Source organism: Caloenas nicobarica, chromosome Z (genome assembly GCF_036013445.1).
Source record: "Caloenas nicobarica isolate bCalNic1 chromosome Z, bCalNic1.hap1, whole genome shotgun sequence".
NCBI lineage: Eukaryota > Metazoa > Chordata > Aves > Columbiformes > Columbidae > Caloenas > Caloenas nicobarica.
The window spans coordinates 1,999,753-2,012,735 of record NC_088284.1 but is presented as its reverse complement, the minus strand read 5'-3'; the positions used below and the strand labels follow the sequence as shown (position 1 = coordinate 2,012,735).

Here is a 12,983-nt window from a genome sequence, read left to right as displayed (position 1 = left end):
TCCTCTTACGTGGTGACTTCTTGATGTTCGGAAAAAGGACGTTGACATTTCTCAAGGCCTCGACTTGAAAACCTTTTTCCTTTCTCTCCTGACGATCTAGTTTGTCCGAAACTTCTTGAGATTCTTGAGGACCGGAGGATTCTGATGACGTCCTCAGAGAAGCTCCATGAGGTTTCATTCCCGATGGAAACCGGCATTTGGTGGAAGAAATTAAAAGCCCGAGCGCGTGTTCCTCTCCCTTTTGAACCGCCTGCGGTAGTTTTCCTGCTGGGTACGAGGCGTCTCGGCTTTTAGGAAGCGTCTTAACCCTCCGAGTGATGGATTTATCAGAACAAACTTCATTTGAGGAGTCGTCCGTGAGCTTTACTCCCTGTTTCACTTTGCGAGGGTCTTATCTTGCCCAGATACGTTCAGAACAAGGAAATAACGGCAACGGGGTTTATCGCAACCAAGAAATCGCAGGCTCTATATTGGAGAAGCGTGAATATTACGTGAGGCAGTAAAAATACAGAAATTGTATTAATTTTACTGACAAGACGCGATAGTAACTGTTGAAGGGCAAAAGGAGAGAATTTCATTCTTAGTTTTTAATGCGCCTTTAGCTTAATTTTTGTATTTTGATTTCTTGCGCCAAGGCGCGTAACGGATTGGAAAACCTTTCAGCAGCAGCACGTGAAATCTTTCAAAGTCTTGCATTTAAATATATTTCAAAGATCCAGAAAAGAGCTGCAGCTCCCCGACCATCCCCGGAATGGCGTCTCTTCGCCTCCAAACATCTCAACGTTCGGTGAATTCAACACGTCATTTTTTTCAGCCGGCCATTTCTCACCATCCTGTTCCCACGTCTTAATTCTTGCGATGAAATAATTACCAAATCACAAATCTTTGTGCTCGAGGACTTTGCCGTTTCACCGGGGATTAGCGCCGGAAGGTTTAGGCGGCTTTAGCCTTGAAACTTGAGCGTCTCAAGTTGACACGCTAGGGATGGAGGAGAAACTTTTTTGCTGAAATGGTTGAAAAATCCTTAATTTTATCGGGAACAACTGCCTCAATTTTTGTGTTTTAGGGGTTTTTTTAGCTAGGATCCATGAAAAAAATTCCTACGGGGATGGGCTTTTTCCTCAGAACCCTTCAAATGGTTTTTATGTCTTGACGGTCGTGACCGAGACGTCTTTAATCTTGACGAGGAAGCGCTTTAGATTTTAGATTTTTTTACTCTGTTGTGCAGTTGCTTCGTTAACCAGTTACAGACGACGAGATGGGTCTTCTAAGCGGGATTTTGACTTGATTTAAGAAATCCTCTTTCCTCCCCACTCGAACATCTCTATAAAATTACAAGATGCGTATCGTGTGTCGTCGCGGATGCAGTTCTCGAGGGATGAAAAATTTACACGTTAAATCGCTGATCTCAGTTGGAGTTTCCACCTCGAAAAATTCACTGGTGAGACCTGTCGGGAAGCAGAACGACTTCGGACAAAACCTCTGGAGGTTTTTTTTGGCGCTGGTCTTGCGCCTTGTGAGTAATAATCTCCCTAAATTCACAAGATTTAAATCTTTCACCCTGATCACCTCCCGCTTTCTCGCTCCGCTACCTTTTTCCGTGGCTTTTTTTGCTGAAATCCGGTAGCGCTAAGTTGCGATTCAGTCCCCGTAACCCAAAACCCACCCTGAGATGGGTTATTTTTGAGCGCGAAAGCCTCGTGATGCGTTTCTTCTTTCAGCCATTGCCTTTTGATAAGCGGTCAAGAGAATTCCCAGTAGTTCCTTTGTAGCTTTTCCCGTCTGTTTTTTCATTAGCCCTAGTTTGTGGATAATATACTGTAGTTAACTTTCCTGAAATTCTGTACCAGAGTATGTTTTTGATTAAAAAAGGTCAAGATTCAGCTCTTCGGCTGCTTGATTTGATTCGGGACGGGGAGTTTTTAATCCTTTTTAATCACCGTGGGGACGCGGTGGCTTCGCGACCGGGGACGCGGTCGCATTCTCCGCAGCCGTAAGAGGGGACACCCCACAATTTAGGGGCGTTGTTAGAGATTTGAGGTGTTGGGGTGAAGCTCTTCGCCTCGGTAAATGTCACCAAGGACCACAGGGTGACGGGGACGTGACCAAGGACACCCCGTGTGGCAGTGGCGGGGGGGGGGACATGTCACCAAAACCCCATCCCAAAGAGCCTGACGAGCTCGTTAACCCAAAACCCGTTTGTTTTCTTCACCCCCAGCTCCTTCCGCATTTATTTCTTTTCAATTTTACTTAAGCTGCTCTTGGAAATTCAGAAAAAAAATGGGCCGAGGATATTTTTGGGGGAAAAAAATGAAACCAAACCGCAACGAAAGCCACCAAATAACCGCCATAAAAAAAAAAAATTTAAAACTGATTATTTTTTTTGTTTATACCAATTATTTCAGGTGAGTTTTTTTCCCCCAAATTCTCCATTCCACCCTTTCCAACCCCAAAAGTCTTGATGCTTTGGTGGTCTCATCCTCCTCCTTTTCCAGGTCTATAGACACAAGAATCTTCCCTAGACGTGGAGAAGGGACTTTTAGTTCCAAGGAAGGAGATTTATTCCTTTTTTTTTTTTCCCGTTAAATTTAAACCATTTCTTTGCCTGGGAAAAGCCCCTGATGGAGCTCTTGGGAAAGCTTCAGGGGCTACAATAAAATTCAAACTTAAAATTTCCTTTGGAATTAAAAAAATAAATAACATTGCGCTTCCCTTTTTGTGAGCAAAAGTTAAAATTCCAGGCGGGTTTACTCACCCATCACACAGAAAAATAAATTCATTGAGGCGAACAGGAGGTTTTTAAGCCCGTGTCTGTTTTACGCAATTCCAAAATAATCCAAAATAATCGAGGTTGGACAATTTGAGGATGAAGGTGCAGGTGAAAACGACCTCCATGCAATGAGGTCTTGGAGCATTTAAAGCAGAAAGAAATTCAAATAATTGCGTTTGCGTCCTGCCAGGAAAGAGCAATTATTATTATTAATATATTACATATCTTGATTTCAGTACTTAATAGGGACAGACTTTTGAGTGGGGCGCTCTAGAAAAACCACGATTTGCTTTTAAAAGGCAGCCTGGAAAACAAGTAATTAATGGAAAACGAAGATTATTTACACGCAAAGGCACCGAATTCAGTATCGAGTCCCTTTGGTGGGAGGAAAAAGGAATTTTGACAACCACGACGAGAGCGAAACATTCCAGTTAATGGAAACGAGTCTTTATTAAGTAACTTTTAATATCAGAAAAATAAAACTCTTATAATTCTCTTTACAGCAAATATATAATATCAGTGCTTTGGCCGTCATAAGTTAAAGGCCCTTTTATCATAAAATATATGTTTGTTTTCTTTTTTTTTTGTTTTTTTTTTCCAACTTTACTCAAATTGAATTTATAATCCCTACGACCTCCCTACATATACATAACAAAAAGTGTAGTAAAATTAGCAAATACTAAACTAGATTCGATAGTTTCATCGTTAAGTTTGTGGTTTATACAAAGGGTACACGCACCTAATGGCTGTCGATTCCTTGGCGTATTAGTTGCCGTGTACGAGGCGCTAAAATACAAAATACATGCGGGGCGAGGGTTTGTTCGGACCTACGAGAGATTAAGTTTCAATACTGATGCGGAACTATTAATTAATCTACAAGCAATTAGCATTAAAGTTACGCGGTACGTAAGGTGCCGTCAAGGCAACTCTTATACTGAAAGTCATAAAATAAAAACCGTTCTTTGTAAACTTGGTTGGTTTTTTTTTTTTTTTGATACGAAATGTAACTCTTCAAGTGGAAATAAAAAATAAAATTTTCTGTATATTTACTAGTTCAATACACATAGTATTTTTTGTCTTTTTTTTTTTAATATACTGAGAAAAAAAGCTTTTTCTTGGGAAAATAATGCTTCGGAAAAAATAGAAAAAAATCCACCCGAACTCCACTTTGTGTCTTTTTTTGTCTTTTTTTTTTTTGTTGTTGGTTTAATATTTGCCAGCACAGATTTGGGAACGTACTGAGGATGAAAACGCTGGAAACACCCACAGGTTGAAATGTAAGAAGCTCAAAATACTTATTTTGGTTTCTTTTTTTCTCCTTATGATTGGAAAGACACTTTTGAAATGAATTCAACTGATTGTAGGGCCGATGTCAATAATACAGGGGCACGTCAACTCCCCCTTTTTTTTTTTCCTTTTCCTTACTAAAAATAAAATCTACCTTTACATACGTGCAAGAAAAAGACGGAGCGAACGTAAAAATGCTTCACATTTGGAACTCCACGCTAAAAAAAAAAATGTAATTTAAGAACAGCTCGATCGGACTAACGAACGGAATGTCAGTGTCCTCCCGGGAATCGCATCCCCAAGTTGGAGCGGGATGAAGCCAACCGGACTTTGCCACGTTATATTAAGAAAAAAAAAAAAACGGGGAGGAATTAATAAATCGAGATATTCCTGATCCTGCTGCAAAATGGAATCGCGTCAGGGCAGCTTCTCGCCGTAATTAATCATCTGAACCCGGCGGTAACATCATCCGCGTCAAGGAATCAAACTGCGCTTTTTAAAAATAAAAAAAGGGATTCGCAACGATGAGAATTAGGCATAAGTTGTCGCGCAAAGCGGAAAAAAGAGGAGTTTTCCCAAACCTGTTTTTTTCAAAACTGGCAGTGTAAAGAAGGCAGCGTTGGAAGTGTTGGTTGATATATCGATAATGCCACAAGCCCTCCGTGGCAGACGGATTATCCGGCGCTTCCCAGATCCTTCGGAAAACCCGGAAAAACGGTGCGTTATTTCGTGTAAACTGCTGAAAACCTGGCGCCGCGATCTCCTCCCACCGAGGTTTAGTGTTACCGTAGCAGCCTTTTGAGAACGTCGAAATTTCGCAGAACAACTTCAGCCTAAATCCCAAGAAAAGCCCAACAGTCAGAATTCATTAGGAAGTTTACTAGAGGGTACCGTGACACCCGTGCCTTGTAAAGAGTTTTCCAAGTCCATATATAATAATATCTATCTATCTATATATTTTTTTTTTTAAGAGTGAATTTGGATTGCCTGAGTAACAGCCGTCTGGCAAACGGGACACGCCGGCGTTTCCTTTTCACAGATTTTGTTGGCACAATCCATGCAGAAGAGGTTGTGGCCGCAGGGGACCAGGGCGGCGATGACTTCGCTCTCGAAGCAGATGACGCAGTCGTGTTTCCGTCGCGATTCCGGGGGGGAGCTGGAGGTGGAACCACCGTTGGAAGAGGAATAACTGTTGGTACCGTTGGAGAAGGCGGGGATGTAGATGGGGAGGCCGGTTGGGTGGGCGGCGTTGGGTGGGTCGCTCCTCGCTCTCCTCGCGAGAGGGTGATCCAGGTTTTCCGGAAAAGTGGGCGACAAACGAGGAGTAGACGGTTGGCTCCCTTGGCGCTGGGGCTTGGGGTCGCTACCGAAGCCAGAGAGAGGGTTGACGGGTTCGAAAGGAGTCCAAATGGTTTGGGAAGGCGGCGGTAAGGAGTCGTAGACGGGAGAATCGACCGCGAGATCTTCCGTGCCCACCGAAGGCAACGTTTCCCCAAACCAGAAGTTGCCCGCGCTGAAGGGACTCGTCGGGCTGAAGTCGGCCAATCTATTGCTTCCGAAATAGGAATCCGTGGAGCCGCTTCCCAAGGAGCTGGAGCTGTCGTTGCGGTAATTCGAGATCATCCTGGCGCGGCCGGGCGGGACGGGGTTGGACGCGAGCCAGGCGGACCCCAGGGTGCCCCCCTCGAAGCTGACGTCCGTACCGTTGTAATGGAAATCGTTCTCCTCGTTCAGCTCCACGTAGTTGCCGGTGCGCATGGCGATGTGCATCTCGATCTCCTCACGCGCCCGGTCGACGTTTTCGGGCATTCCCGTCACCTCGAAGACGGGCTCCTTGTCCCGGCTGGGAGTGACGATGTAGGTGTGGGTTTGCTGCTGAATTCTTTTGATCGTGGCTCCTTTGGGTCCCACCACCAGCCCCACGACGCGGTAAGGCACCCGGACTTGGACCGTCGTCTGGCCCGGCAGGTTGGGGGTACACGATAAACCCCCCAGGGCTGGACCGTTCTTGTTGCGCGACGCTCTGATCATGGAGAAGTGTTCGGCGGCCGAGAGGATCTCCCTTTTGGCCATGGCGACGTCTTCTTTTCGGCCGGTGACGACGAAGACGGGCTCTTCTCCACGAACGGGGGTCTTGATGTACGTGTTCGTCTTGGCCCTCAGCGCTTTTATTTTGCAACCTGTCGAAAGGAAACGCAAGCGAGTTTAGCGAGACGTCTAAGTTTAGAAAGCCACAAGAAAAAGAGTCTATTTTAAGCGGGTGGGAGAGTTTCAAGAAACCGTGGGGTGAAACCAGAAGCGCTGTTTTTATCTCCGCAAGCCACACGAGAGAAAGCGGCAACAGCTTCTACCTCTGACGCTTCCAGCCACAAACTATTTTAGCAACGTTTCTGGGGCCGTTTAAACCCGTCACCTCCTCAAGTACTATTAGATGGTGAATAAACGCGAACGGCTTTTTCCCCTCCAACAGCCGCGGTGAATAAACGCGAACGGCTTTTTCCCCTCCAACAGCCGCGTTCACGATCATCCCATAAATACCGGTGGGTTTATATATATTTTTTTCCTCCATTTATTGCGTATCCTTCAGTTATTTCTAAAATCCTGCAAAAAGAGTCAAGACTCACAAAAAGCGAATTAATAATTCCCAAGTCTGTCTCACCACCTGTGTCTTGTTTTCCGATTTACGACCCAAAATGTGATACTGGCGCCGTTACAACCCAAAACAAGTTACAACGACGAGTTACCAAACCTGCCCGTGGAATATTTCCATATAACTCACACTATATATCTTCACTTACACCAAATTCCCCATTCAAAAGTGCCGCTAGAGCCGTGTTTTCACACCCAAAATTCCACAGTATATTATTTTTTTATATATATATGTATATATATAATTGTCAAATGAACCAGAAGGTAAAAAGTAAGAGATGTTGTGTCTTTGTTCAAAGGAACAGCAGAGAATTTGGTGCAGAATTACTGGTATCAGTGCTGGAAACCAAGAACCTGGACAATATTAAGATCCCAGGAACTTAAAGAAACACCTGAAATAAAGAGAAAAGGCAGATATTCTTCAAAAATAACTGAAATTGGAAACAAACGCTTCACTTTTAGAGCTTTTAGGCCTTTTCTTTTGATTAAGTAAAAGTGTTCTAGTGCTCAGCCGCCTTTTTTTTGGCTTTTTTTCCTTTGTTACAGCAAGTCCGCAGCCCCATCCCTGTTAAATTTTGTCGCTTGCAATAAGGAATTGGCCCTGGGGGGTGGAGGTATTGCATCAAACCCCAAATTTAAGAGCTTTTTTGTTGTTTAGAACAAAGTTTCTCTTCCAGAACCTCAGAGCACAGTGTACTAGAAGAGAGAGTAACTAAAGGAAACGTGCCAAATTGACTAACAGCTTAAAAATAAAAAAAAAATCCTCATTTTCTCATGCCATAAATAGGTTAATCCAGTGCAGTTTGGAAGCAGGTTAATCAGGATTTCTTTTGTATACGTACATCATAAACTTAAAGTAATACTATTTCAGAAAATAAGAAGAAAAACAAAAGGACCAGAGGATTAGAAATCAGCGTTTCATGCCGCGATATTTTTTTTATTATTATAATTTCAGCTTAAAAATCAATCCTACTTACGCAGGTCTTCACTTCTGGTAGTTCGTACGTTAAAAATCTACAGAATTTCTGGCAGGCTACACAAAAAGAAAAATCTCCCGAGCGTGAACTGCGTTTGCTCTACACGTTCCCCACCCAAAAAAACCAGATGAGAGCGGCATTTATAACCCGGGATTTACGATCCGAGCTGGATGAACCTGCACCCTCCTGACACACTTTGCAACTCCGGTTGGATCTTTGCATCGCGCAGATGATAAAACAGCAGGACTGGAATGATTTTTTTTTTTAAATTACATCGTACCAGAGCAACAGAAACCTCGTATAACCTTTAATAACCTGCTCGTTACAGAAGATAAAAAAAAAAAAAAAAAAAAATCGGAATTATAAGTGCTTTTTCAACCTTAATTTAAAATAAGTTGGGTGAACCTGTGGTCTTTGTTGCAATCAGCCGATTCTGACAGGTGGTGACTTCAGTCACGCAAATTAAACTTATTCTTACGAGTATTCTTAAGCATTCGGTTAAAAAAAATATATATATGCAATTCCGACTAGTTAGTTGTTCGTGCTCACTGCTTTGTACAGGTCAGCAATTAATAACCGGTGAAATATCGGCAGTAATATTATCATCACAACGCATCAGGACATAAAACCAGACATATATTTCTCTTTGAAAGGACTATAATTATCCTACTGTAGGACATCGATGTACGGTCCTCAGATTCGCTCCAGTTTAGCGATAACTATTATTTAGCTGATGCTAATTATCGGCTACCAATTTATTTTTTCGGTCTCTAATTTACAGGGCTACCCGAAGCAAAGTAGTATTTTGCTCAAGAGCCCGTGGGCAAAAGCAAAAAGGCTCATGAAATATGCATCCAAATGTTATTTTAGTCGCAAAGCGGACTGGTCGTTATCGATTTAATCAGCGGAACGGGATGATATCATTGCTCTTCTTACTCATCTGGGGTTCGGAGGCTGCTCTGCCCATTTCAAGTTCCCCAACTATTCCTGAAGAAAGAAAAGCATCGTTTAGACTCGACTGGTGTCTTAGGGAGATAAAAACCCCGCTATTTATCGCGGATATAAGCCCTTGGAAAACGATATTCGCACCACCGGAACGCGTTAGCGAATGTATTCCTAAATATCCCACTATTTTCCTAAATATTCCAATATATTCCGCTGTTCCGAGCAGCACAGCGACTTGGCCGACTCAGCGAAGGTCGGACTCATCAGCGAGTCCGGATTCACACAGTGCGCTGCCATGAATGGAATCTGGTTTTCCTGGCTCCCTGTCACATGCCTTCGCAAGAATAAAAGGCTACAAATATCTTTTCCTTTGTTGTTCACCTTGGAGATTCCTCCACTTCAAAGCCCGTGTTGTATTTTATTTATTACTGTCATATTACGCTGCTCCGACCAGTGTCTGCCAGCTGCATTTTTGGGGCGAAAAAGAAAAGGTTGAGAACTTTTCAGGGTCAACAAGACAAATGAAAAAGCATAAAAAACCTCCCAGAATTCAGAAATACTATAGATTTTTTTTTTTTTTTTTTAAAGAAGGGACACCTACTATTCATTAAAAGAAAATATTACTTAAGCCTTTTCCAGTGATGTAAACGCCTCCAGTTCAAACTCGGCATTCCTGGTATTTCAGGGCTGCAAACGTTTCTTTTTATACCTCGCAAAGGCAGCGACAGGAAGAACATAAACTAAATCTTTGCGAAAATCCATCAGGAGTAACATTCCAATTGCATCACCCTTACATAATTAGATATTAAAGTATTACAGCACGGAGTCTGGCATAAAACTCGAGCTGAGTCGGTTGAGGATAACGCAACCAGCTGGTTATGATGTGCGCTAAATAGACAGGAATTTTCATTTTTAGAGAGCAGAAGGAGCCGCTTTGCTCGAGGAAACCCGGCTGCACTTCGCAAAGCAGGTGGACGACAGCGCAAGAGCCTCTGGGCCATAAAAACGAGACGCGAGGACTCGTACTTCTAAGAAATCTGACAAATGTTTAGTGGAACTAATACAACTTACGTCCGTCTCCAAGCGCAAGTCTCCCCAAACCAGAATTTTGAAGGACCTCTTTACACAAATGTCACGCAAATCTCTTTGGTAACCTCTTTTGTAGCCTGAACTCTTTTTAGGATACAATCCCTCCCCACCGAGGCTAAATATTTTATCACAAGCCAAACAGTGCGACAGCAGATAAGGAATAAAAGCAGAAGCGGCAAAGGGATCCTTCAGGAACAATGATCCTATTTTTTACGCAAACTCCATTATCTCGTTTTTAAGCGACTCCAAGTCCTGAGAAATACACTACAGAGAACAATCCCGATCTGATGGAGAACAAGCAAATCGGTCCTCCGAGCCCACTAGTTTGTATTTCTCTCTTAGAGGACTGGAGAAATAACTGGTTTCAGTTCTGGTTTTCATCCCCAGTGACACAGGAGAAAAGTCTAAAGACATTAAACCACTATTTCTCAGATGTTCTTTTGCTTCTGGACAGAACGGACGCGTCTGCATCAGCGATACCTGCCAAGTTCTGCAACGTGGGGTTTTGCCTCTCCTTTGACACGCGCGCCGCAAAAAAATAAAAATCCTTGACCCAAGCTGCTAAAACCTGAACATAAATGTAGGAAGTGAAAACATAAACCCTGCCTAAACATTGGCGCTCGGTGCCGCTTTGTTTCCGACCGGTTTCGCTGTTTCTTCTAGACTCAAAAAAGAAACAAAAGCCACATTGATGGAGAGAGCAGCGCAACCCCTGGTTATCTGAGCCCATCAGCAAATGAGACACAGCACCCCCGGACTAAGAAATAACACAGAAAAGGGAAGGGGAAGAGCGCAGCGACTTCACCGTCTGCTTTTCCACACCTACGCTCGCCACTGCTATATATAAAGCGCTTGGTATACATACAAAAAGCGCTTTTAAAAGCGGGCTCGCCGGCGGAAAGCCGGCGAAACGTCATCGTCCTCGCTCCTCCGTCGACGCTGCCGCCAGACCGCACGAAAGGGCCAACGGCGAATGCGACACGAGCGATGTGACCTTATCCTCAGGGTGCGACGCGGACCCGCGGGGCGCAGGAGAGCCGGCGACAGGAAACCGCAGCCCCAGCAGAACCGGGGTTTTTGCAGGAAGGCGAGGGGCTTCTGCAGGAAGACGAGGGTTTTCATGCAGGAAAGGGCTCCAAGAGGTCTCGCTTCGTCTCGGGAAGCCGTAGGACGGCGCGAAGTTAAAGCCCTTCACCCCAAAGTCTTCGCCAAACACGGTCCAAAGTTCCTCCGGCGAAAGGCGGCACGAGAGCCCGAGCCGAGCGTCACCGGAGACCAAACCCTGTGCCAACACCTACCTGGACGTGGCCACGTTAGATACAGCCACCAGCTCTTAGAAACTAGCGACCAGCAAAGCTGTGGGGGAAGCCAAACTTTGGGCCAGAGCGGGAGCTCCCAGCGAAGCACCGGGCGCCCCCCCCCCCCCACCCCGCCCCGGCTCCCGGGGAAGGGCCGCCCCCCGCGTCCCCCACTCACCCTGGCGCCCCACGATCTCGGCCACATGCTCGGAGCTGGGCACGGGCACGCACTCGGTGGTGTTGACGCTCCTCCGGCGGAGCAGGGCCGGCTGCTCCCCGGCCCCCCCGCACGCCTGGCCCAGCAGCGCCGCCATCACTCCCCGCGGCCCGGCCGCCGCCTCCCCCGCGTCGAAGGGCGGCGAGAGCAGCACGGAGCCCAGCGGCAGCAGCGGCCGGGGGGGCGAGGAGGACGAGGGGAGCAGCAGCAGCGCGGCCGCGTCCCCTTCTTCCTCCTCCTCCTCCTCCTCGTCGTCGTCGTCGTCCTCCCCCGCCAGCAGCGCCTCCTCGTCGCCCAGCTCCAGCTCTCCCTCAGCCGCCTCCTCCGCCCCGCCAGGCCCCGGCTCGCCGGGGGGGTCAAGCGGAGCGGCCGCGCTCGCCCCCCCCCGCCTCCGGCCGCGCAGGTCGCGGAGGCCGAGGCCGGCGAGGCGCTGCTGGAGCAGCAGCAGCGGCGGCGGCGGCGGCGGCAGGCGCGGCGGCTCGGCGGGCTCGGCGGCGGGGGAGGCGGCGGCGGCGCTGCCGCCGCTCGGCATGGCGGCGGGAGCCGGCGGGATCCTAGCGGCTCCGGGCCGCCATGGCCGCGGCGGGCACGGAGCGGGGCGGGCGCGGCCTGGGCGCTGGGGCCGCGCTGCTCAGCGCGTCTTTTGTCCCATGGCGCTCCCGGCGGCGGCGGCGGCCGCGGGGAGGGAGGAGGGAGGAGGGAGGCAGGGCCGGGGGGGCGGCCGCGCCATTGGGCGGCGGAGCCGGTTCCTGGGCGGGACCGGCAGTGGGCGGGCGGGTGTTCGCTGAGGGGTTGTGAGGGAAAAGCAGCCCCGGGGCTGGGAGGCGTTTCGGTGGAACGGGTGCGAGCCCGGAAAAGATTGAAAAAAAAAAGAGACAGAGGGAAAAAAAAAAAAAAAGAAAAGAAAAGAAAAAAGAAAAGGCTTTAATGGATGCACAGCTCCCCAAGTGGTGGGATATTAAGGAAAAATTGCCTCATGTCGGGCGTTGGAACAGGCTGCCCAGGGCAGTGGTGGAGTCCCCATCCCTGGAGGGGTTGAAAATACACAAATACACAGAGATGAGGTTCTCAGGGACATGGGGCAGTGCCAGGGGTGGGTTGTGGTTGGACTCGAGGGTCTTAAAGGTCTTTTCCAACCGAAATGATTCCTCAGGAATGGTTATAAATATGTAAAGGGTGGCAGGAGGATGGAGCCGGGCTCTTGTGGGTGACAACTAGTGATACGACAAGGGGCAATAAACTGGAACCCGGGAGGTTCCGCTTAAATATGAGGAGAAACTTCATGGTGAGGGTGCCAGAGCCTGGAACAGGGGGGTTGCGGAGTCTCCTTCTCTGCAGACATTCCAACCCGCCTGGACACCTTCCTGTGTAACCTCACCTGGGTGCTCCTGCTCCGGCGGGGGGGTTGCACTGGATGAGCTTCCGAGGCCCCTTCCAACCCCTGACACCCTGTGATTCTGCGATTCTCCGTTTGTCGTGTGCGTCCCCGCTGAGTTGAAGGCGTTTCGATGCAGCGCAACGTTCCGTATCAACCCGTAGCACCTGCAGCTTCGAGTCAGAGGTGGAAATTTGAGGCGAAACGCAAAGAAACTTGCCTGAAAATGTGGTTACGCTGTCATGAAGAGTCAGAAATTAGAAAGGACTTTTGATGCTGAAGTGAAATGACGGCCAGGGCGAGGGTGGGTTGTGTCGGGCTGAAGTGAAGGCCATGAACCTGTTTCACGTACCAACCCAGGGAGGAACACAAAGCA

The 12,983-nt window shown here is 47.4% G+C and overlaps 1 protein-coding gene across 1 annotated transcript; it reads right to left on the bottom strand.

The window, feature by feature from the left end:
* Positions 1-3,232: 3,232 nt before the first annotated feature.
* MEX3C (mex-3 RNA binding family member C) lies at positions 3,233-11,860 on the bottom strand. The gene is made up of 2 exons (XM_065656170.1): positions 11,194-11,860; positions 3,233-6,237 (listed from the first exon to the last, which is right to left on the bottom strand). Exons 1-2 carry the CDS (start codon positions 11,762-11,764, stop codon positions 5,024-5,026), a joined length of 1,785 nt encoding a protein of 594 aa, XP_065512242.1. The 5' UTR covers positions 11,765-11,860; the 3' UTR covers positions 3,233-5,023.
* Between the last annotated feature and the right edge of the window lie 1,123 nt (positions 11,861-12,983).

Excerpts from the sequence above, each read along its gene's own strand:
- MEX3C (XM_065656170.1), bottom strand. The coding sequence starts at position 11,764 with ATGCCGAGCGGCGGCAGCGCCGCCGCCGCCTCCCCCGCCGCCGAGCCC. Across the intron at positions 6,238-11,193 it reads CGAGATCGTGGGGCGCCAGG|GTTGCAAAATAAAAGCGCTG; the intron begins GTGAGTGGGGGA and ends TCCTTTCGACAG.